This window comes from Equus przewalskii, chromosome 20 (assembly GCF_037783145.1).
Source record: "Equus przewalskii isolate Varuska chromosome 20, EquPr2, whole genome shotgun sequence".
Lineage (NCBI taxonomy): Eukaryota > Metazoa > Chordata > Mammalia > Perissodactyla > Equidae > Equus > Equus przewalskii.
In genome coordinates, this window is record NC_091850.1 from 29963173 (window position 1) to 29986713 (window position 23541).

General features: G+C 43.1%; 1 protein-coding gene across 1 annotated transcript in view; it reads left to right on the forward strand.

Annotated features, from left to right (window-relative positions):
* AGXT2 (alanine--glyoxylate aminotransferase 2) overlaps window positions 1-12091 on the forward strand; it is a 40370-nt gene extending 28279 nt beyond the window's left edge. Inside the window, exons 12-15 of the mRNA XM_008512000.2 lie at window positions 837-928; window positions 2511-2660; window positions 7128-7226; window positions 11394-12091. Of these exons, the coding sequence (XP_008510222.1) occupies window positions 837-928; window positions 2511-2660; window positions 7128-7226; window positions 11394-11501 (449 nt within the window). The 3' untranslated portion in view covers window positions 11502-12091. The remainder of the gene's footprint in view (window positions 1-836; window positions 929-2510; window positions 2661-7127; window positions 7227-11393) is intronic.
* Window positions 12092-23541: the final 11450 nt, after the last annotated feature.

Sequence of the window (23541 nt, forward strand, 5' to 3'; positions counted from 1 at the left end):
TCAGTGGTTTTATTGAATGAATTAAGGTACTAAAATGTGGACATAGAAGGTAAAGTACAATGAACCAAATATATACTCACCCTGAAACAATCCGCAAATTATCTACTAAATCTTTGATGTGAGATTTTTTTCTTTGATATTTCTTTCTTAGTCCCAAGAGTGGAATACAGAAAAAAGGTTTTGCTAATGAAAGGTCTATGTAAATTCCCATAAATGAAGTTTTAAGGTACTTTTTAATTCACACAACACATTAAAGATTTTGGTGTCAAAGTTCTCATTGAGTAAAATAAGCAATTTTTCCTTATCCATTGCGTTAGTCAGCGAGGGCCACCATAACAAGATCCCACAGGGTGGGGGCTTAAACAACAGACATTTATTTCTCAGAGTTCTGGAGGCTGGGCGTCCAAGATCAGGGTGCCAGCAGAGCTAGTTTCTGGTGACAGCTCTCTTACAGACGGCCACCTTCAGGCTATGTCCTCACATGTCCTGTTCCTTGGAGAGAGAGTGCTGGTGTCTCTTCTTCTTCTTATGAGGACATCAGTCCTATTGGATTAGGGCCCCCTCTTTAAGACTTCATTTAACTTAATTACCCCCCTAAAGACCCTATCTCCAAATATAGTCACACTGGGCTTCCACATATGAATTGGTGGGAGGGACATAATTCCGTCCACAACATCCACTGTCTGGTGAGTAAAGAAAGAACTGGATATGATGCCATGAAAAATGCTAGACATACATACACACACCATGAAAGTAAATATAATCCAAATAATGTGTTGAGAGATTATAGATAGGAATGTGTCACTCTTTGCTCACTTTTTACTTTCTCCCCCTAGAGATTGCCAAGTCTTTAGCTAAACGCAGGTTTTGCTTCAGCACCTTCGGAGGGAACCCCTTGGCCTGTGCCATTGGATCAGCGGTGCTTGAGGTGTGTTCCAGCAGCCACATTAGCATCACTCATTTCACAAAATGGCGACTTCAAAACCACACACACATTGTCAGAACTCTATCACATGATATTACTAATGTGAAGAGGTGATTGCTTGTCTATGAATTTAAGTTAGATTTTATTATTCTGCCCCTCCCCCTTTTTCTAAGATCTATTTTGGGTACTTGAAGTATTGGATACAAAATTGTATATACTAAACCTCAGATGCACAGGAAATAAAAGAATTCCCCCTAGCCAGCTGGTAGCACTGAAATTCATTATTTGAGTGGTATTTTATGGATAGCTACCAACAGTTATCCTTGACTTCCATTTAATTTTGGCCCCGTCTTGTATATTCTTCCTTCCCTTTGAGGTGCTGTCATAAATTAAAAGACTAACGAGAACTTGAGTTCTCTGTGATTACAACCAGGCAATTCAGCTGTTGTTCAACCCCACCCCAGTGATTTTGTCTGGGGTCTCATCTGTTGAAAAAGATTTTTTAAAGGCCCTTGCTAATATGCATAATGGCGTTTGCTTAAATAAGTACAATGCATTTCTGGAAGAATGTCCAAAAAGTTAAGAACAGCGGTTGTTTGTGGGGAAGGAAACTTGGTGGCTGGGGGACAGGGATCAGTGAGGGTCATTCTACCATATACTCATATACTTTCTGATTTTTGAAGTAGACATATGATTCACTTATTCAAAAAATTAAATTTCAAAGCATTTTTAAATAAAAAGTCAGTCAAAGCTGCCTTGCTAATTAAAAAGCATCTTCAAACATGATTAAATCGTGAAATGAAAAAGCATGAATAGGAACATGTCGTTTCATTTCGTAGACACTGCCTACTTTTTTTTTAAGTGCTGTTTCACTTCAACTAATTTAGAAGACACAGAAGATTTAGGTGAACAAATAGGATTTAAAAACATCAAGGTGTTCCCAGAGTCATGCAATTATTATCAGCTAAAGATAAATGTAGTATATTGCATGTATCTTGTCAAGAAGCACAGGTCTCTGCTGTGAGTGGAAGGAAGTGAAAATCCTTGTATACCTTCAGTGCCCTGGCTCTGAGCCCACACAGGGCTCCGCCCAGCTCCGGAGGCCAGGGCGCTGCAGTGGGGCCCTTGGACAATAACACCCTATGTCCAGCTGAGGGCTGCTGGACAAAGATCGACAAGCTCCCAGTAGAGCGAGCATCTGTGACATTTCTCTCCTCAGAGCATTTGTCTTATTCACCACTGTATCCCAGTTCTCAGAGATGCCTGGCAACAATGAACCTCAGGATTATGGACTCTGTCTTACAAATTGCATTGAGATGTGTCTTTTATTCTTTCCCAAATTCTTACCACTTCTGAAGATGAGGAAGTTATGGGGGAAGTCTCCCACCTATGAAGACTTTTTTTCTCCTTGAAGTAAATGTTTCTGTAGTATGTGGTATGGCCATACTAGACTTTGGGTTCCATTTGTCTGGTCAAGTTCCTGTAAAGAGAGTCATATACATTTACCTCTCCTTAAATGTACCTTTCTCAGTCAATTTTAGAACTTTTTTTTAATGCAAGGTCATTTGTGGCTTTCTCTCAACAGGTGATTAAAGAAGAAAATCTACAGGAAAACAGTCAAGAAGTTGGCACTTACATGTTACTGGAGTTAGCTAAGCTGCGAGATGAATTTGAAATCGTTGGGGACGTCCGAGGCAAAGGCCTCATGATAGGAATAGAAATGGTGAAGGATAAGGTAGGTTCTGATCTGCTGCTCTCTCTCTGGCTTCTTGGGGGCAGCGAGAGGTAAAGGGAGACGCCTCAGCTGCAGGTGCTTCATTCTTTCTCAGGGAGAGAGCACAGAGGACAGCAAGACTCAGCAAAGCCCGTTAGAGACGAGCAGGGAGTGTTGAGGATAAACAAAACGTTAGCGGGTCATCAAGAGTTCTAGACGGGTGAGGGAGGGCATTTGGAAAAGGAATTGATATTATTCTTGCCAGACTAGGCAAAGAGCACTGGTGATGACTGAATAGTTAGAAATATGGGGAAGGGACAAAATTGTTTAAGCAGAAAGAGCCAGGAGAAGGTTGTGGTGATGGTTTAGGGTGAGAATGATAAAGATCTATAGGGTTTTGTATTTGCTTGTTTGTTTGTGAATGGATTTCAATCTCTCAAGGAACCAGGGAGGAATGTGACTTTCTGATGACATTCCCCACTCTGACCCCAGACACAGTATGAAAACTGAAAGTAGCATTTTCCTCCAAACCAGTTATTCCTCCCAAATTCACTGTTTGTGTTTCTCCACTATTATCCACTTCACTATTCTCTGAATTACACAGCCTCAATTCCACAAAATAATCTGTGCCTCCTTCTCTCCCCTTATTTCTCGTGTCAAGGCCTGTGGATTCTTTCTTTACTGTGTCTCACATCCTTCCCTTTGTTTCTACTGTTGCCCCTACAGTCCATGTCAATAGGAAATTGTCTCTTTCCTCCATAAAAGCAAAGCCTAGATCCTCTGAGGAGAGCAACAGTAGGAGAATCTTGGCTCAAGGAGGAACAGTCAGACTAATCCTTGGCCCTAACTCTTGTCCATGGGGATCCAGCTCTCCCTTGGGTGACTTCTTGCTACTTGATCTTACTACACCATGCTTGCTTAGGAGTGTTGATGCTCAGTTCCTTCAACATTCAGACAAGACCGTGGCTATAAGACACTTCCATTAATACTGCACAGCAGAGGTAGTACAAGCTGGAATGCTTCAACAAGATTTTAAAACTAAAGGAAGACAACAAGAAAATAAGAGTAATATGAAACATGGCCTCTGGCTCACAAGCTGTAACATACTTATCTCTACTTGTGGACCAGTCAAGGGTTGTTCTCAGGTTCAGAAGAGTCCATGCTAGTCTCCAGCTCAGGTGCTCCCTCAAAGATAGCCAGACTCCTAGAAGGCTAGACTCCACAGAAGAAAGCCCCACGAAAGAGGAAGGGTTCCATCCCTTTCCCACTATTCCAAACCCAACTTGTGCATGCTCAAGGACACATGAGCAATGACGCTTGTCAGAACTGGATCTGTCAGGATGAAACATCAGAAGCCTCCCAGATGGCCTTAGATACAGAACAAGCTAAATTCTGGTACATTCATTCTACAATGGCATAGATATATATGTGACATGGCAAGATGTGCAAACTGTACTAGGGAAAAAGCAAAACAGCCTGTATAGTAGTATCTATATGATGAGCTCTCTTTCTCTTCCCTCTGCCATTTGGTAGTTGTAAGCTTGGGCTCTGGAGGCAGACTACCCAGGTTTAATTCCTGGCTCCTGCGTTCCCTACTTCTAATCATTGTCCCCTCAATGCCATTCACTTTCCTAACCCAAATGTCCCTCAAACTTTTCTCCAAGCATGGAATACAGCACTCTCCTCTCTATCTCTACCTACCTAAGGAAATCCCAGCCTTTCCCGAGATCCAAATCTTTATCACGTCTCCACCTCTTAAGGCCTTTGTTCCTCCCCCAATCCCGGGGCTCCAGCCATCAGAGAGTCTCTCTAGCACTCACTAGCTAAGAGTTCTTCTCAAAAGATCTTTCAAACCAGGTATTTGTTGACTCAGTTTTCACATGTAAATACCTTATTTTCCTAAATAAGTTGTACATTTTTGAGGCCAGGAAACATACAGATGGTAGGTGCTTTATAAGGGCTTGTTGATGGATTTCAGGCCCCTGCAACGCCTCAGACCACATTCATGTAATTATAACAGCTCAAAACTGTCCAGCATAACCCCAAATCGAAACTCCCATACACTGCGAGGATGTAAGTTGGAACAGCCCTTTGAACAGCAATTTGTCTGTCTCTGTCAAAATTCTAAATTTCTTTTGACCAAGCAATTCCACTTCTAAAAATGTGTCCTAAAGAAATGCTCACAGAAGTGTGTAAAGATATACATAAGCAGGGATGTTTGCAGCATTGTTTATAATCATGACAAATTGCAAACAACATAAATGCCCAACAACAGGAAATTGAACGCATTACCAACAAACAATTAAATACTAGGTAACCTTTAAGAAGACTGGGTCCAAATACACTGACATGGAAAAACGTCCAAGGGATATTGGAAATTGTTAAGAGCAAATTGAAAAACATTATAAAGTATGACTTTTTAAAAATATGCATATAGATGTATTTGTGTGCATAGAAAAAATGGTTCACATCAAATTACCAGCAGGCAGTGTCCCTAGGAGTAGGATTGGGGGAGGGGAAACTTGCCATTTTTACTTAATGCACTTTCATATTGCTTTAGGGTTTTTTTTTCCCAATAACCATGGATTACTTTTATAATTATTTAAATGCAGATTTGCCTCCTAAAAGGGCAAAAAAACCCCCAAAAAGTAAAAAAGATAAACGTGAAGCTACATTATACACCCAACGAGAGGTCAGTCACTAACATGCCCAGTTGGTTATCAGGCATTTGGGATGTAGGCCTGAGCACAGGGCCTGGGCAGGCTGTCCTGTGGCTGTGCCTTGTGAGAGCTTCCCACTCTGCTTTTCTCTGTGGAATGCATACAAGACGTTTGATTAGTCATAGCAGCTGAGGCCAGGGGGTGATAAAACGGGCAAGGGAGCAGGGAAGGCATTGGCCCAGACCAGGATGAAACCAAAAAAACTCTACCTCCCAGATCTTTAATATCCACCAAGGCCCCACCAACCCAACTTCCCATCATGAAACCTTTCCAGAGGGTGTCGGGCCCCCTCTCACCTCTCATCCCCTAAACCATATCGAACCTCTTTCCAGTTCTCCCAGTTTAGTCCTAAACTATTTTGTAGTGTTTGTCTCCCCTGTCTAGTAGCGGAGAACTTCATGGGCAAGCAGGAGTGCGTGATGACATTTTAGGATAGCTGAGAAGACCTGGTCTTTTCCCCCATCTCACGTCCTCCGTTATCAAGGAGTCTAAAAGTTTGAATGTTATTTTCCTTATCCTAATGCTTTAGGACAGACAAAAACTGCAAACATCTCCGGGAGGTCCAGTCTTATTCTGTGCTCCGACACTGCCACTTAACCAGCAATAACAGATTTGGGGAGCGAGTTGGATCAGGGATTGTGGGGGGAAGGGAATGGATAGTAAAGCCTAGAGGGCGGGTGGGTAGGAAGCCCACAGGAGAAGAATGAAGCTGGGAGCACCAGAGGGAGCCCTCCTCTACTGCACCATGGTCGCAGGGGCTCGCTCACGAGCCAGGACCAGGCCAGATGCATCTGAAACCAGAGAGCCAGACCCAGTGCTGATGATCACAACGGCAGTGCTACAGAAAAATGAGATACCAGCGGCGGCACGGCACTCAGCACTCAAGATAGGAGCACTGCAGCAGAGTCCTCAGCCCAGGCACCCAGGAGCACTTTACAAATACAGATGCCTAGGCCTGCCCCAAATATTCTAATTCGAGAGGCCCAGCGTGAGGCCCAAACAGCGGGAGTTTGAAAAGCTTTCCAGGTAATGCAGACACACAGGCCTGAAATGACTAAGTTCGAGGGGGGCGTTTGTAACTCACGGACTCGGAAGACAGGAGACACACAGAAAGGGCACCAGTCCCCAGCCCAGGGTCACCAAAGGGGTACTGGCACATCTGCATCCACAGGGAGGAGCCAACTTCAGATGCCTAGTGACCTGAAACAGCCCCTTGGCTCTCAAAATGCTTACCTTTCCTAAAGCTGAAGGATTAAGTTTTGGGGGAAAAACAACAAATCCACAAGCGGGGAAGATAAGGACAAACAGCCCCACCCCAGCTGCCCAGTCCATGCTGTGGCCCAGGGAAAGGCTGGACTGGTTCTGAGCCATTTCCTGGACTTTGAAATGAGCTCTTTACATGGGCAAAACAAAGTGAAGAGCTGAGCAGAATTTCCACGTAAATAAAGCAGACTGCAAATTCAGCTGTTAAAGAACCACGCTCCCAGAGTCGCCATTAGCAGAGCCAAGATTCATTCGACTTTATTGTATCTTTGGAAATTTAGGATGAGCTGAGATAAAATATATATATATATATATTTTTTTTTTTTTAATAACTCCCAAAAAATCCGGTACAGCAATTAACAGCTTTATTCAATTACAGGAGGAGAGAGAGATGGGGAGGGAGAGAGGAGCATTGACTGCTTGCGTTTCTTTCTTTTTCTCTTGGGAATAACGTCTTTAACAATTCAAACACCAAACAGAAAATATTTTTTAAACATATTTACAGATGAGCCGCCAGCCTCTTCCCCCGGAAGAAGTCAGTCAAATTCACGAGGACTGCAAACACATGGGGCTTCTAGTTGGCAAATCCGGCATTTTTTCTCAGGTAAGAGAAAGGCTGGTCTTTACCTATCACTTTAGATAGGCCTCTCTGTGATGTCCCAATACTGGTCACTTTTCTTCACGACTATTCTAGGGGACCCAGTCTCATCTCCTCTAGGCACAGGTGCTCAGGTATTTTCCAAAGAAAGGGGCAGTGCGGCCTTCCGACCACCAGGAGGCGCTGTGTGAAATGGTTTGGTTATAGCGGTTCCGTGCAGAACAGATACAGAGGACACTGTGACAGGACAGCAACGAGATGCACAGACAAACCAGAGGATTTACAGTATAGGTCATAATAGAATCATAACAGTCATGCAATGGATAGCATGTCTTATGTATGAATTCGTTCTAACCCCTGTAAGAGCAACCCTAGGCGTTCTTGACTCAGCCTTGGGCTCTGACTTTGGGAACCCTATACTTGCTAAACCTTGGTGGCTGCTATGGCCAGGAGCAACCTAACAGTGTTGGCAGGCCCAGGTGACCCTGCAGGAGAGGTGGGGGACCACCCTGGTCGGGTCTCTAATGTGGAACTCAAAATCGGCCAGCCAGCCCCTCAGGCTGGGAGCTGCAGAGACCAAGCTCTCCCTGCCCCCTTCCTGGAAAAGCCGGGTCTGGCTGCACAGTCAGGACCCCGGGTGGGCCTGCCCGGTGGGCATGGGCTGCTGCTGCTGTCAGCAAAGCGATCTACCCTAAATCCCTCACAGCAGCAGGACCCTCCCCAGCGGCTGGCTCTGGGGCAGAGATTTAAGATTTGGGTAACTTGTGCTCCTCGCCTATTATTGTTCTTATCCTTTGTCATCTTTCTTTCCCATTTTAAACGTCCTCGTCCTTAGTCATTCATCCCAGTTTCCCTGCTCCATTCCTGCCTGTCACTCTGTCTCGGTGAACGCTTTTGCCTCGTACCTCTCAGAGAAAATTGAAGCTATTAGGCAAGATCTCTATAGAAATCATCTGTCCCCACATCCATTCCTTACCTCGTTTCCTGAAGGTTCAGAGAATGGGGTGTCTCTCCTGTTCAGACCCAGGTCTCCATGTGTGCTCTTGAGCTCAACGCTCCCTCCACCTGGCTCAAGGAAACATGTTTGTGTTCTCTTGTATCTGCAGCTTCCCCTCGACTTCTCCTCTGACGGTAAACAAACCGGTTCAAAGCACTCCAAGCCCAAACCAAACCCCCTCAAGCAAAACCAGGATAAGCACTTTTGCTGGACATGCTCGGGGAGTTTTTTCTAGTCCTGGTCCTAAGTATTTTTCTGTACAAATCAGGAGGAGTAATTTAATGATTAAAAATCCTAAGATGCACAACTTATGAAGACATGAAAGAATTAATTATCCACTGGCTTAGTTATTATTTCGTTATCTAGCAAACATTTAAATGTTAAGCAGGAGTTGCTATGCTGGGTGCTAAAGCTACAACGATACGGAAGATCTGGTCCCTCCCGTCGTGGTGCTGGCGAGAGAGAAAGACACAAAAACAGCAAATTACATTACGATGTAGCACGCTCATAGATAGCTATAAAAAGGGGTAGTAAAGGAGGAAAAAGAAAAGACCCCTAGGCCAGCCTTTCTGACTAAGCTGAGCCTTAAACAATGAGATAAACACTCAAAGCACATGTACAACTGTGGCAGAGTGCAAAGAGCTGCATGCACACTGCTGCGGCTGGAGCATAAGCCTTGAGGCAGTGGGGGGTAAGAATAAAAAACACCTCACTACTTGTCAGGCACTGTTCTAAACAACTTGTCTATATGAATTCATTTAATGCTCTCAGTAAGCCCATAAAATAAGTACTACTAGGGGCCGACCCGGTGGCGCAGCGGTTAAGTTCGCACGTTCCGCTTCTCTGCTGCCCGGGGTTCGCTGGTTCGGATTCTGGGTGCGGCCATGGCGCTGCTTGGCAGCCATGCTGTGGTAGGCGTCCCACGTATAAACTAGGGGAAGATGGGCACGGATGTTGGCTCGGAGCCAGGCTTCCTCAGCAAAGAGAGGAGGACTGGCAGTAGTTAGCTGAGGGCTAATCTTCCTCCAAAAAAAAAAAAATAAGTACTACTATTATCCTTATTTTACAGATGAAGAAAAAAAGAGCGGTTAAGTAAATTGCCCAAATCACACAGCCAGTAAGTGGCAGAACCAAGACCCAGACTCAGGCAGTCTGATTTCTGAATCCATCCTCTGAGGAGGATAAACCTGAGGGGACGAGACTGGAGTCAGGGAGTCAAGGTGGCGGCTCATGATGCTGTTTGAACTTGAGCCGTAGTAGTAGGGAGAGAGGAGACATTCAGAGGACAATTCTGGAATTGGAAATGCACAGGACTTGGATGTGAAGAACAAGGAAGAGGCAAGGATGAGTCCCTCACATCTACCTTGGTTTAGGGAGTGCGAGGATGAGCTCAGCTTTCAACAGGCTCCATGTGAGGTGTTTATGGACATCCGTTTCTTTAGAAAAGTCTGTAGCTCAGAGGAAAGAACTGAGGTGAAGATCATGATTTGGGATTTGGGAGTCATCAGCATATAATTGGAAAGATGAGAAATTCTCCTGGGAAGTGTGTCTAGATGAAAAGTGCAGTGAGATGAAGATAGAAACCCAGGTAGCATCAACATATAAAGGGCAAGTGGAAGAAAAAGTGCCTAGGCAGAGACAAAAAAAAAAGGGTGGAGACACGTGAGAAGAGGTAGGAGAGTGCGGAGTCATGGAAGCAAGAGATTGGAGAGGTCCGGGAAGAGGAAGGGACCCAAGTGCCAGATGCAGCAGACAAGGTCAGGAAGGATGCTCATTGGATTCTGCACTTAGCAGGTCACTGGCAACATGAACTAGAGTGGTGTCAGAATGTTTATAGGGGCAGAAACCAGCTTGCAGTGGGCTGAGATGTGAACAAGGAGGGCAGAGTGAAAAATAATGGCCAAGAAGCATCAACCAGTCTGTTTAGTAAATTTGGATAAAAGGAGAGGACAGCGCTTGTACAGTAGCTAGAAGGGATCCAGGGAGTCAACACACTTTTATTTGGTATGGTTTGAATTCGGGTTACAAGAGCTCAAAGCCTGTTAGTTTATAGGCTGAGGGGAAGTTGAAGATGCAAGAGAACATGGGGATGTTTCTGGGAGTGAAGGTGATGGCAGGATCAAAGACCAAGGGCACAGGTGGAAAATTTCAAGTTGAACGGTAGAGACAGCTTGTTCTCTGAACCTTCAGGCAGGGCTGTAAGAATGGATGTGGGAGCAAACAAGTTTATAGAAAGATCTTGCCTGACAGCTTCTGAAAAGCATGAGGCAAGATTGTCTATGAAATAGACAGAGGCGTGGGAGTTGAGCAAGGAAATTGAGAAGAATGATAAAGGTTTAGAATGGGAAAGGAAGCTGACAGAGGACAAGAAAAACTGGGGGGACCAGCAGAAATTAGAGACCCTGCATATCTAGTGGTGTCAGACTGCCCAGCGTGTGATCTTCTCTAATACTTCTCAGCTATCTATGTTGAGGCAAAACAGTTCAATTAGAGCTTTGATCAGGGCTGGGACCTTGCCACGTGGGTGCAGCAGCAGAAGGGTAGAAGTGCAAGCAACATACGGGGGCAGGTGAGAGAGCAGTTCAGACCATTCACCGTGTGCTCCAAGCTGGGTAGGAAAGGAAGGAGGACATCTGAGTCAGGCGATAGACCTGCAGATAATGGAGGAATGAGGAGACTGACACTTTCATGAGAAAGGCAGATGGAATGCGAATCAGAAATTGAGTTATTCCGGGTGAGGAGGAGGCTCATGGCGCTGGCCTTGGGTGTGAATGGATGCAAAGGAACAGAGATGAAGGTTCTGGGAGTTGTCACAAGAAACTGAGAAGCGAGTTTGTTGGGTTGTACACACGAACATGGAAGTCACCCTGGGTGATAGCAGAAATGGAGTGTAGATAAGTACCTAAGACCTCAGTGAAGGTGATAGAAGGACCAGGAGGTGAGAAGATGACAAAAAGGAAAAGAAGCAGAGCCAGATGGCACCAGAAGTTTTACAAGGACTGGAGGATGAATGGCTTGGGTACAGCACTGGGGAGAAGGGGGGAGTCCAACCCACGGGGAAAAAATGTAAGAAATGTCGTAAAAACAAGATTTGGGATTCTCAGTTTAATGCATTTCCTCAAAGTCAGATTTGACTCTATGATGATCCACTGCTCTATTTCCCTTTGTCTCCTCAGACATTCCGCATTGCACCCCCAATGTGCATCACTAAACCAGAAGTTGATTTTGCAGTGGAAGTATTTCGTTCTGCCTTAATCCAACACATGGAAAGAAAAGCCAAATGAAATTTTTAAAAATAAAAAACCACAAGCCTCAAGAACTTCCCACTTATGTTCAAGGGTTAATTTGAGGAATTCCAGAACCACTAGTCTAAGGCGGTTGACTGCCTACCAGCCATATTTCTTAACAGAGCCTCTATTCTCTCGAGAAGTCCATCCTTCAGGAAGGGGCCTCTGTCCCTAGCCCAGAGAATAAATACCAATTAGTCTAGGTAAGTTACGGTAATTTGATTCCCCTTTGCAGTGATTGGTTTATGCATGATATGTGACATATTTTTGGACAATTAATCTTGAAGGAAAATCTTTTGGTGGAGGTGCCTTCAGGGAAAGATTTCTCTATTCTTCACTCTTCATCCCCATCTTTGGAAGAGACGTCTACTTCTTACACAGAAGCATCAAATGTCATGATGAGACTGCTGGAACTATGTCAGCCATTTTGGAGCCATGAGGACAAAGCTTTTTTGCTAAGGTTGGAAGGTGGAAGGAAGCTGAGTCCTTAGTGATGTCGATGAGCCACTGACTTAAGCAATCTGGGAGCCACCTTACTTTGAGGCTCCTGGTTAGATGAGATAATAAATTTGCTGTATTGCACAAGCCTTTTTGGTTGAGGTTTTCTATTATTGAAGCCATAAGCATCCTGAGAAATGCTGTAGAAAGTACCCCAGGTAGATAACTGTGCTGTTCTCCTTTAACTCCCTTAAAATGTCTATCAGAGCCTCCTCCATTCCCATTGCCCTCATCCTGCCCTGGACTATACCCTCGTTACTCCTGTTGCAACAGTCTTCAAGACCAAAATTTCCCAAATGTTAGTCATTAAAATACACGTTCATAGTGCTTTTTTCTCATATGTGTATACCACCTGTCTTAGGATTGACTTAATATTTTTCCTTAATTTGACTTTTTTTGTTTAGATATACAGTCAGCCCTCAGATCAAAGGCCTATGAGGATTACATCTGTACTGAACATGTACAGACTTCTTTTTCTTTATTTGCTAAACAATATAACAGCTATTTACATAGCATTTACGTTGTATTAGGTAGGATAAGTAATCTAAAGGTGATTTAAAGTATCCAGGAGGATGTGCATAGGTTATATGCAAATATCACACCTTTTTCTATGAGGGACTTAAACATCCATGGATTTTGATATCTTCAGGGGGTCCTGGAACCAATCCTCCGTGGACCCTGAGGGACCACTGTATTTGATAATAACCTTTCTATAGTTATAACAAATGAGAAATCAGTACTACTTGTCCTAACTGGAAAATAATCATAAAAATAGGGTGAATACAAAGCAATGTAAATCAGTTCTAGCGAGACACTAGGCAAATGATCTCAGCCTGAGGCTGCTCTCTTTGTTCAAGAAGATAAGAGAGTCTCTGAGGGGTGTTAGAAGAGACTAGCAAACTGAGATCCTCTTCTTAACACAAACAGAACAGGACCCACAGAACTGAAAGGGAAATAACTTTCCCAGCATGCAATTTGATGTTTATTTTAACTGTGTTCCACTTTGAAGCCATGTCTTAATGATCTCCCCCCTGAGGTGTCTGTTCCACTAACACAGCCTATACCTCACTGCCAGATTTGTCTCCCTCAAGCGTTGACCTACACAGGCATTCCCTTACACAAGCCTTCCAGTTGCTCCCCAGTGTCTCCCGGATAAGATCAAACCCCCTTAACAAGGAGCTGAATGCCATCCAGTATCCAATATCCAAAGAGAGCAAACACTTTAGAAAGGCTCTGTTTGGGCACAGTGGAAAGATTATTGGATTAAGAGTCAACTGACCTGAATTCCAAACTCAGTCCTTCTACTTACTTGCTACAGACGCCTTGGAGAAGACTTTTAACCTCTTTTTAACCTCATTTTGTTCCCAAGCATATCAATACTTGCCCTTGCTACCTCATGAGATGGGAACCAAGTGAGGTAATGGATGTAAATGTGCTTTGCGAACTAATGAACTATGCAAATAGAAACTACTTCCCTTCAAGCAACATTGCTCTTCTTCCCTTCACTACAAAATCTCCCACGAGCAGTTTTTGTGCTCCAATTATCCTCCCTGCCTCTCCTCCATGCCTCAACCACTAGGATCTCATTCCTGCCTCTCATTCCTTGGAAACTGCCTTCTCCAAAGGCCACTAGTGGTTTCCTTATGGCCCAAACTTAGTGTTTCCTTTGTTCTTTCTAAACAACTGCTCCTTCTTGAATAAGATTTCCTTGGCTTCAGGGCTGGCCCCGTGGCTGAGTGGTTAAGTTCAGTGCTCCACTGCAGGCGGCCCAGTGTTTCGTTCGTTCAAATCCTGGGTGCGGACATGGCACTGCTCATCAAACCACGCTGAGGCAGCGTCCCACATGCCACAACTAGAAGGACCCACAATGAAGAATATACAACTATGTACCAGGGGGCTTTGGGGAGAAAAATGAAAAAAATAAAATCTTTAAACAAAAAAAAAGATTTCCTTGGCTTCTGCACTGTGGTCCTTCTATCTCAGATTGCTCCTTCTCAGTCTCTTTCCTGGCAGCTCCTCAACTACAAGGTTCTGTCCCGGACCACCTCTTCTTCCATGCTCTGCTCTCTGCCTATGGGTAACCTCATCCACTGTGGAAATGTCACCTGTCTTGACTATGCTGATGACTTCCAAATACTCATCTCAGTCTCCACCTTTTTTCTGAGCCTCAACCCCAGAATTCTAGCTGTCTGTGGCTTCATTTGGATGTCACAAGGACACTTCAAATTCAACATATCTAACATAAAACACACTAAATCTCTCTCTTCCGATGAATCCCTTCTTGATTAATGGTACCCCTTTTGTCTCAGACTCACAATTTAGGGCATTATTTTCCTTGAAGTTATCTTTTTTGTCCTTCAAATAACTAAGTCTCATGAATACTGTCTCCAACATAATTTTTCCAATATGATCCCTTTATACCAAGACTGCCTTAATTTGAGCCATCATCACTCTCCTAAACTAAACTGCCTCCTAACTGATATTCTGGACTCCCTCCCAATCCATTCTTTACACTGATACCAAAGTCACTTAAGTAGAGGATAAATATGATCACATTTCTCATCTCTTGAAGCCTTTGAGGGTTCCCACTGCCCATGGAACAAAGTCCAAACTCCAGCTATTATGGCCTTCAAGAGCCTTCACAGTTTGTCCCAAACCACCTGTTTTCTCGGCTGCTCTTTCCATGTCATGCACATTGTTTCTTTGCTCCTATACTTCACTCTCCCTGGAGTTTCCTTCCTCTCTTCTTTCTCAGTGGAAATTATGAGGTGAGGAGGATGGGACAAGAAAACTGACACTTACTTCCTAGTTATTCTTCAAAGCCTTCCCGCTTTCAATATTCCTTTTATTTTAAGATAAAGGAAAAGGGAAGACCAATGTAAGTAAAGTTTATGATAACCATTTAGGAATTTAGAAAAATAGTAAGAGGAAACAATACAACACAAATTTAAAATAAAACAAAAACAAAAATATTTTCATGCTCAGGCCAAGGTTCCTGCTGGTGCCAGGACCTCCTCTCCTGGAGGAAGGGGGCTGAAGGATTTAGTTGTTCAGATAAATCTATAGAACATATTTCTATGGCTTCTTGGGTCCTCCAGGATCTTGCGTTTACCTACCAGTACACTCTGTTAGTCTCCCACCTCCAGGGACATGAAGAATAAAGGCCAGCAACAGGATTCCCGAAGGTAGCCAGGTCCTGGGCCTCATTTCTTGACTATGAGGCTTGCACGGTTCTATCCCAGTGCCTGTTGATCAGGATTAACCACTCCTCGTCCTCGAAGAGCAGCTGGGGATTGAAGATGGGTAAGCCATCAGAGGCATGGAGCAGAAAGGGCAATAACTGTGGCCTTAGAGTGTTGATGGTCACTCACTTCTTTCACAAGTTTCTAATCATGATGGAGTCCTCGTCTTTCCATTTGGAGCCGTGGGCAGGACCATTCCATTCCATTTTCTGCTCTACCCACAGGAGGTGGGATGTAAGCCAGCTTACATAAGGCAAGGAGGCCACATTCTTGCCAAGCTCTCTTTTATTTCCTGTCTTGTTAAAACTCTCTGAAGTGAAGATAATGAACACTTAGCTCAAGTAAACTTTTTTCCACACAAGGAACATATTGACAGTTAATCATGTGATTAGAATATAACATTGAAATCTTGGCAATTGTTTAAAAGCCCTTGAAATGCCAATCTACTCAGAAGGGAGTAATTTAAAAAAACTCACATCAAGCTTTAGTTATACCATAATAATAATAATATAAAGAGATGTAAAATACATAAATTGGTGATACAGTATTAAACTATGGCTCTTATTTGTGTTATAAAGCTGCATCTTTTATATCAGTGTAGTTTTTAATTTGCCAGTAATTTGAGCTAACCTCAAAAGGTATTTCTACACTATGGAAGGACTTAATTCTTCTTCCGTCTTTAAATCCTACTTAAATCTCACTTTTCTTACAAAGAACAACAAAAGAATCCCAGAAAACATCACAATCTTTGCCACTTCATCATTAGAGTTAATGCTAGAGCATCACAGTTGTTGTTTGAAGCAGGGTGCAGGCTGCCGGACCCTGCATCAGCAGCTTGCTCTGGCTTAACAAAAGCTGAAACCTCACTTGCAAGTGAGGTACAGAGAGTAAAAATGGCACACCTTTGCCCCATTAAAAACGGGAATAGTAGAATACGACACCACAAAGTATCTCAACACGGACAAGAGGACCACCTAACTTAGTAAGAGTGAAGACACAGAAATGAAAGCTTAATTATACCAACCCCTTTAGGTGTAGTTAAGATCAAGTCGCTACCCCTGGGTCAGCTTGGTGGCAGATGTAGGGAGTGTTTGGTAGAACTGAAGGCGTTGTGCTAGTAATCCATGATGGAGGAGAGACGTCAAGAACACAACTTAATACAATTTAATCAAGAACTGGTTAAGGAGGGTCATTGCAAACAGCAACTAATGAAAACAGAAACTTTTAATTCAATGGGACGACAAGACGCAATGGAGGGAGCCTGCACAAGCTCTCCACTGGACTGGTTTTGGGCAAGTTAACCTCTCTGAGCTGAAGCTTCTTTGGGTCCAAAAAGAAGATAATATAACCCTATAGAACCCTTGTGAGGATTTAAATAAGAAAATATACTGGCGGCTGCTCAGTTAAAATTAACTCTTTCCTTAGCATTGCTTTCCTTTGGACCCAGAACTTCCTTAGTTGGCACTTGGCTCTCACCATCTTGGACTAGTGTTTATTCTTGTGTGTGTATCTTATCTCCCTAAGCAGACTCTGCACTGCTGGCGGGGTGACCTTGTCTTCTCCATCCTCATGTACTTAAGACCTAAAGCAGTGCTCCTCGCAGAAAGGCAAACACTAACTCCTAGTGGTGCTGTGTGCATTTTAGCCATAGATGCTACAATGTCACCAACAGTTTAAGGCAGCAATGAGCCCATCTGAAATAAGCAACAGCCAGTTGATATGGGTTTTTATATGTGTGTGTGTGTATTCATGAACACATATTATATATATATTTAGAAACATATGATATGTAAAGAAATATGTATTTAGAAATACCAAAATAGAATTTTGGTAATAAAGTACCAGAGATTATTTTAGAAGAAAAGGAAACCACCTTGGATGAAATGCGAGAAGGACATAATAACACAGGAGGAATCGAGAGGGTTTCCAGACGATTTTTATTCATTCTCCAAGGGGGTCTTACAATTCTTTGCACTTTCTTCAGGGCCCCAGTTCACACCTCTGCCCTTCTCACTCTCAGTAAGTGACTTGGCATTTAATTTATCAGAAAAACATTGAAACCATCCAGCAAAAATTTTGATCCTTATCACTCTCCTGCTGAATACGCTCTAATGCCTTCCTACTTGTCTGTCCCTTGCTTCCCCCGAGCCTGGTGCCCCTGTGCCTTTCCCTGGCTTTCCGCTCTCTGGTCAGGCTAGTCTCCCCATCTACCTCAGGGCTTCTGCACACCATCTTCTCTCACCTGCAGTCCTACCCTCCCCAAGCCCCCAGGTGTCACCTGTTACCACTTCCTCATCCTTCAGAGAACCCATATCCACATTCACAGTCAGGTCATTATTTCACATGAATCTTCACCTTTCCCCCCAGCATATTCTCCAAGATCTTGCTGCATAAATTGTTCATTCTCTGCTGGATTTTCACCTTCTACATTCTTCTTCCTTTTTTCCCCTCAGCCTGTTGCCATACTTGTCTCTCTCATTTAAAAAAAAAAAAAACTTCCTTCAAACATATATCCTCTTCCTAAAAGCGATGCTACTGGGAAAAAAACTGTAGGCTCCCATGAACCTACTCTCGCAAAAGTGACCAATAACCTCTGTGATGGTTAATTTTATGTGGCAACCTGACTGGGCCGTGGGATGCCCAGATATCTTATTAAACATTGTTTCTGGGTATATCTGTGAGGGCGTTTCTGGAAAGGATGAGCATTTGGTTAGGTGGATTGAGTAAAGCAGATGGCCCTCCCCAATGTGAGTGGGCATCATACAGTTTGTTGAAGACTTAAGTAGAACAGAAAAGTAGAGGAAGATTGGATTCGCCCTCTCTGCCTGACCACTTGAGCTGGGAGATCCATCTCCTCCTGCCCTCAGCATTCGTGATTCTCAGGTCTTCAGTCCCAGACTGAATCTACACCATTGACGACTCTGGCTCTCAGGCCTTCGCATCACACAATTGGCTTTTCTGGGTCTCCAGCTTACAGACAATAGGTTGTGGGACTTCTCAGCCTCTGCAATCATTTGAGCCAATCCTTATAATAGATCTCTTTCTAGATATATAGATAGATATCTATCTACATTTTATATGTATAGATAATATATAGATAATACATAGGTCCTATTGGTTCTGTTTCTCTGGAAACCCTGACTAACACAACACCCTACTTGCCAAATTCAACAGAAAAGCTTCAGCTCTCACCTTACTTGGCATCTCTGTGGCAGCTGCAACTATTGGTCATCTTCTTCCTCTAAAAATTCTCTCCCTCTCTGTTTGGTTTTATGGCTCCACAGTCTTCCATTCTCTTACTACCTCTTGAGTCTTTTGCGTTCTCAAACATTGGTTTTTGTTGAGTTTGCTCCTCAATGCTGGGTACTCCAGGGATTTTTACTGCACCTCCTTTTTTTCCTCTTTGTATACTTTATCTGGGTGATTTCATCCATTACCCTTGGTGGCTTTACTATCTAGATGCTGAGGATTCACAAACATATCTCCAGTGCAACTTCCCCCCGGCTTACAGACTCACGTTGTCAGCAACTCCTGGAACATTTTCCCCTGGGTACCCCATGCACTCTCTTCCTCCACCCTGGAGCACATATGCTTTCCTGGGCTCAGGAGACATTGACTGAGCCAACTCCCTTCTTGCTGTAAGTGCCTTGTGCAAGCAATGTCCCCACCCACCCAAGCCAGTCTTAACCAAACTTCTGAGTCTTGCCTCCCTGCCATCCCCTTGTGCAGCCCCTGTAACCGCTGATTACAGCTTTCTTGCCTCTTGTGCCGGCCCCAGCCCTGGCTGTCACGGCTGATTGGGAGTTTCCTCGCTAGCCCTTGACACACTTTGGACCGTCTTCATTCTGCTCATTGCTCTGTTCCCTCCCTTGTCACATTGCCCAGGTTGACAGTCAACACCTCATCCTCACCCATGCAAGAATTAAACAGTGGTTGTTCCTGTTATCTAACTCTCTCTCTGCTCTAACTAAAAGCCCCAACTTGCAGGCATCATTGATTGCCAGTTGAAGCAAATTTTTTAAAAAGCAAGGAGGTAGGAGGAGAGAGTGGAAACTGTGCCAGAAATAAAATATTTTTAGGATTTTTTTTCTTCCTGTGATGGTACTGGGGGTGAGGAACGTCAAAATAGTAAGTGAACTTTAGCAGAGGTGTCATTAAAAACCACTGTTCCAGCTGAACTGGTCTCCAGCTAATTCCATTTAGCACTGCTACCCACTAGGACCTGGCACAGGGGACTGACCCATGCTCCTTGGATGGTCCTGTGTCAGTTCCATCAACCCAGGCAGGAGAGCCCTCTTTATTCTTGGTAATATCCCTGGAGTCAACTCCTAGTCCCTGGGAGCCATCTCCAGTAACCTGCCTGCTTTCTTTTTTTTTAGCAACATCCCACCTTCCTTCCTCTTTTTAGCAGGGAGCTCCTTCCCTTCCCAGGAGCATTGTCTTCCTCTACCTGTCTATCTCTTCTCATACTTCTTCAAGCACAATCCTTACCCCCAGAATCAACTCCTCCCCTACCCTTCTAATCCTTCCAGACGATTGTGGAACAAGGCAGTGGGTTTTGGTACAAGGAAGCAAGATGCATTTTCATTCAATCCTTTCAGTGTAGCAAAGAAAGAGAAAATAGGTTTCTGTATTAAACTTTAAAAGATTCAGATTTTGCCACTCTTGAAAATATCTTTCAGAAATCCATGCTGTTTGGTTGCACAAATTTAAAAGAATATATCTGGAAAAGAAGAACAAAGTTGGAGGAATTACATTTTCTGATTTCAAAACTTACTACAAAGCTACAGTAATCAAAACAGTGTGGTACTAGCATAAGAACAGAAATATAGACCAATAGAATAGAATAGAGAGCCAAGAAATAAATCCTCATGTATATGGTCAATTAATTTTTGACACGGGTTCCGAGACCATTCAATGGAGAAAGGATAATCTTTTCAACAAGTTGTGTTGGGCAAACTGGATAACTACATGCAAAAGAATGAAATTGGAACCTTCCCTTAAAACATATACAGAAATTAACCCAAAATGGATTAAAGATTTAAATATAAGAGCTAAAAACTATAAAACTCTCAGAAGAAAACATACATAAAAATCTTCATGACATTGGAGTTTGGCAATGATTTCTTGGATATGGCAACAAAAGAAAAAATAGACAAATTGGGCCTATTCAAAATTAAAAACTCTTGTGCATGAAAGGGTATTATCAGGAGAGTGAAATGACAGCCCACAGAATGGGATAATATATTTTCAAATCATATAGCTGATAAGGACTAAATATCCAGAATATATAAAGAACTCCTACAACTCAACAACAACACAACCCAATTCAAAAAAGGGCAAAGGACTTGAATAGACATTTCTCCAGAGATGATATACAAATGGCCAATAAGCACATGAAAAAATGCTCAGCATCACTAGTCATTAGGGAAAGGCAAAGGCAAAACCGCAATGAGAAGTAACTTATAAACCATTAGGGTGGCTATTATTAAAAAGAAAAAAACCCACGAGAATATAAGTGTTGGTGAGGATATGTAGAAATTGGCACCCTTGTGCATTGCTGGTGGGAATGTTTTCCGCTATGGAAAACAGTATGGCAGTTACCCAAAAAGTTAAACATATGATCCAGCAATTTCACTTATGGATATATATCAAAAAGAATTAAAAGCAGGAATTCAAACAGATATTTGTACAACCATGTTCATAGCAGCATAATTCAGAATAGCTAAAAGTGGAAATAACTCAAATGCTATCATTGGATAAATGGATAAACAAAATGTGGTATATACATAAAATGGAACAGCATTCAGTCTTAAAAAGGAAGGAAATTCTGACTCATGCTACACCATGGATGAACCTTGAAAACATTATTCTAAGTGAAATAAGCCAGCCACAAAAGGACAAATATTGTATGGTTCCACTTCTATGAGGTACCTAGAGTAAGCTAAATTCAGAGAGACAGAAAGTATAAGAGAGGTTACCAAGAACTGGGAAGGGAAGAGAATGGGTAATTACTGTTTAATAGGTATGGAGTGTCTGTTTGGGATGATGAAAAAGTTCTGAAAATGGATAGTGGTGACTGTGCAACTTTGTGAATGTGCTTAATGCCACTGAATTGTACACTTAAAAATGATTCAAATGGTAAATTTTTCAACAATTTTTAAAATTTTTGAAAAGAAATTTTGAAAAGAATATTCATGTGTAGGGCATGTTTCGTCCAGCAAGGATAGAGTGAAGGATTAACAGAGAGATTTAGACTACATAAATACGTGGAATGACAGAGCGATTTAGTCGCTTTATAGCAAATAGGTCTCACTTCTCCATTTCTAGGTGAAAAAAAATGTTCACTGTAGCACAGAGAACTCATGTCTTTTCTTCATGCGTGGGTTTCTTAATATCAGACGTTTGGTCTCAAATCATTCCTGGAACAAGTAAACGCACCAATACATGTATAAATAAATGTCAGTCCAAGCAGTGGTGCCCGATTCACTGTCCACGGAGCGCCATCACCAAAGCAGGGGAGAATCTTTTCCTCAAGCAACTTCTCTCATTTGTAAAATGAGCAGGTTGAACTAGATAAACGCAAAGGTCCGTACCAGCTCTAGCATTTTGCTACTCTCTGAAATGTTAAAGCAGCAGCAGGACACAGCAAGAGGGCTTTGATAAAGTCCTTCCTGGAAACAGAAGTAAGTGAGTTCTTGAAGTGATGAGTCCTGAGGCTTTGGGCATCGCAGACTTGTTCAGGTCTGAGGTCTAAGATCTCCCGGCAAACAGACACGTTCTTAAGGGCTGTAAGGATGCCAGAGTGGTGCTACTGATGAGGGAAATTGGAAAGCGAGTCTCGCAGACCTGGGGATATGGAAGACTTTCTTTCCTTGAAGGCATCGATAAATGTCTGAGGCTTTTCTTGAATGCTCCAGACCAGGCATAGGCTTGGCTCAGAGCAAGCCTCAGGAAATCTGTCCTGATTACGGTTGCTCGGCATTCTGCCAGCCAATCTGCTCTCAGGTTACATTGTTTCTCATCCTGTGGTGAAGCGCTTATGGCACGAAGTCCCAGGCACAACTAATAAATGATTAAGATGAAGGGGAAATTAGCTTAATAAGGTTACTATGCATTAAAAATAAATAAATCAAGCTTTAGATGTTAAAGCTTCCACAAAAGTAATGAATCAATTCCAAAAATTCCAAAATATACTAATTTTAAAAGGTATAATGACATTATTAGGGGCCCCCAAAAAGGGCGATAACTTTGGGGGAGGGCATTACTACATTCTCTACTGAGGTTGGCTGTGCTGATACTGGTAGGATGACAAAGAATTAAACTTGAGGTTATATTACATTTTTAGAAAAATAAGACCTGGTCCTAAGAACCCGAAGTTTCCATTTGAAAATGGATCATGGGGTCAAAGCAGACCCAGGCCTTCCCTAAGTATTTCTGCTTGCCTCTTGCCCTCCAGTGCAGAGTGGTTTCACAGCTCCTGCGTAGTAACGAATAGAGTGTATCCTTCCAGAAGTTCCACTGTTTTGCTCTTGAGGCAGGATACAGTAAGTGTCAAATGGAGGAAGATTTCAGAGGAAGAAAAACTGACTCTGACTGAGGAGGTATTCGGAAAGCTGCGTGGGAAAGGAGTTACTTAAGCAATATTGCTCTAAACCTCAGTTAACAGGGGCCCCTGACCTCGACCCTCAGCCTTAGAGGGGTCCCATTCTGGCCTTCCTTTGGCCATACCCCTCCCTAGAGATCAAGGAATCAACAAGGCCGTGAGGTCTAAGATCATAATCTAGACACCCAGGACCCCAGAATTCCAGAATCCCCTGCCCAAATGGTTCCACGCTCACTTGCAGGGTCCACATGGGGTTCTTCCTTGGGGGTCCACTCCTGGGGCAGCTGGTTGCAAAGGTTTAGATGGAGCTTGGACCTGAGAGCTGGGATATCTACACAGACACACACAAAGCAGGATGGAGGTGAGAGTGAGAAGAGAGGCGGGGTGAGAGATCAGGGGTCAGGTCTTCCCATGCCACCACTTTCTGGTAGGAAATGTAAGGAATCTGAGAACTCAAAATCATTTGGGTCCTTATAAATTTATAATTGCCAAGATAGGAGGAGAAAGCATATTTAACTTAATAGTTTGTTAGCTTGATTTATAACTTTGAAACATTTCAACATATGGTATGTGGGTCTCCATGTGTTCTCCTCCTCCAGATCCCATAAATTCTAGGGGCGTGCCTACACTTAAAGGATGACTCGAAGGAAGGGTAGGATTTGGAAAAGCAGAGAGGAGAAAGAGAGGTTTC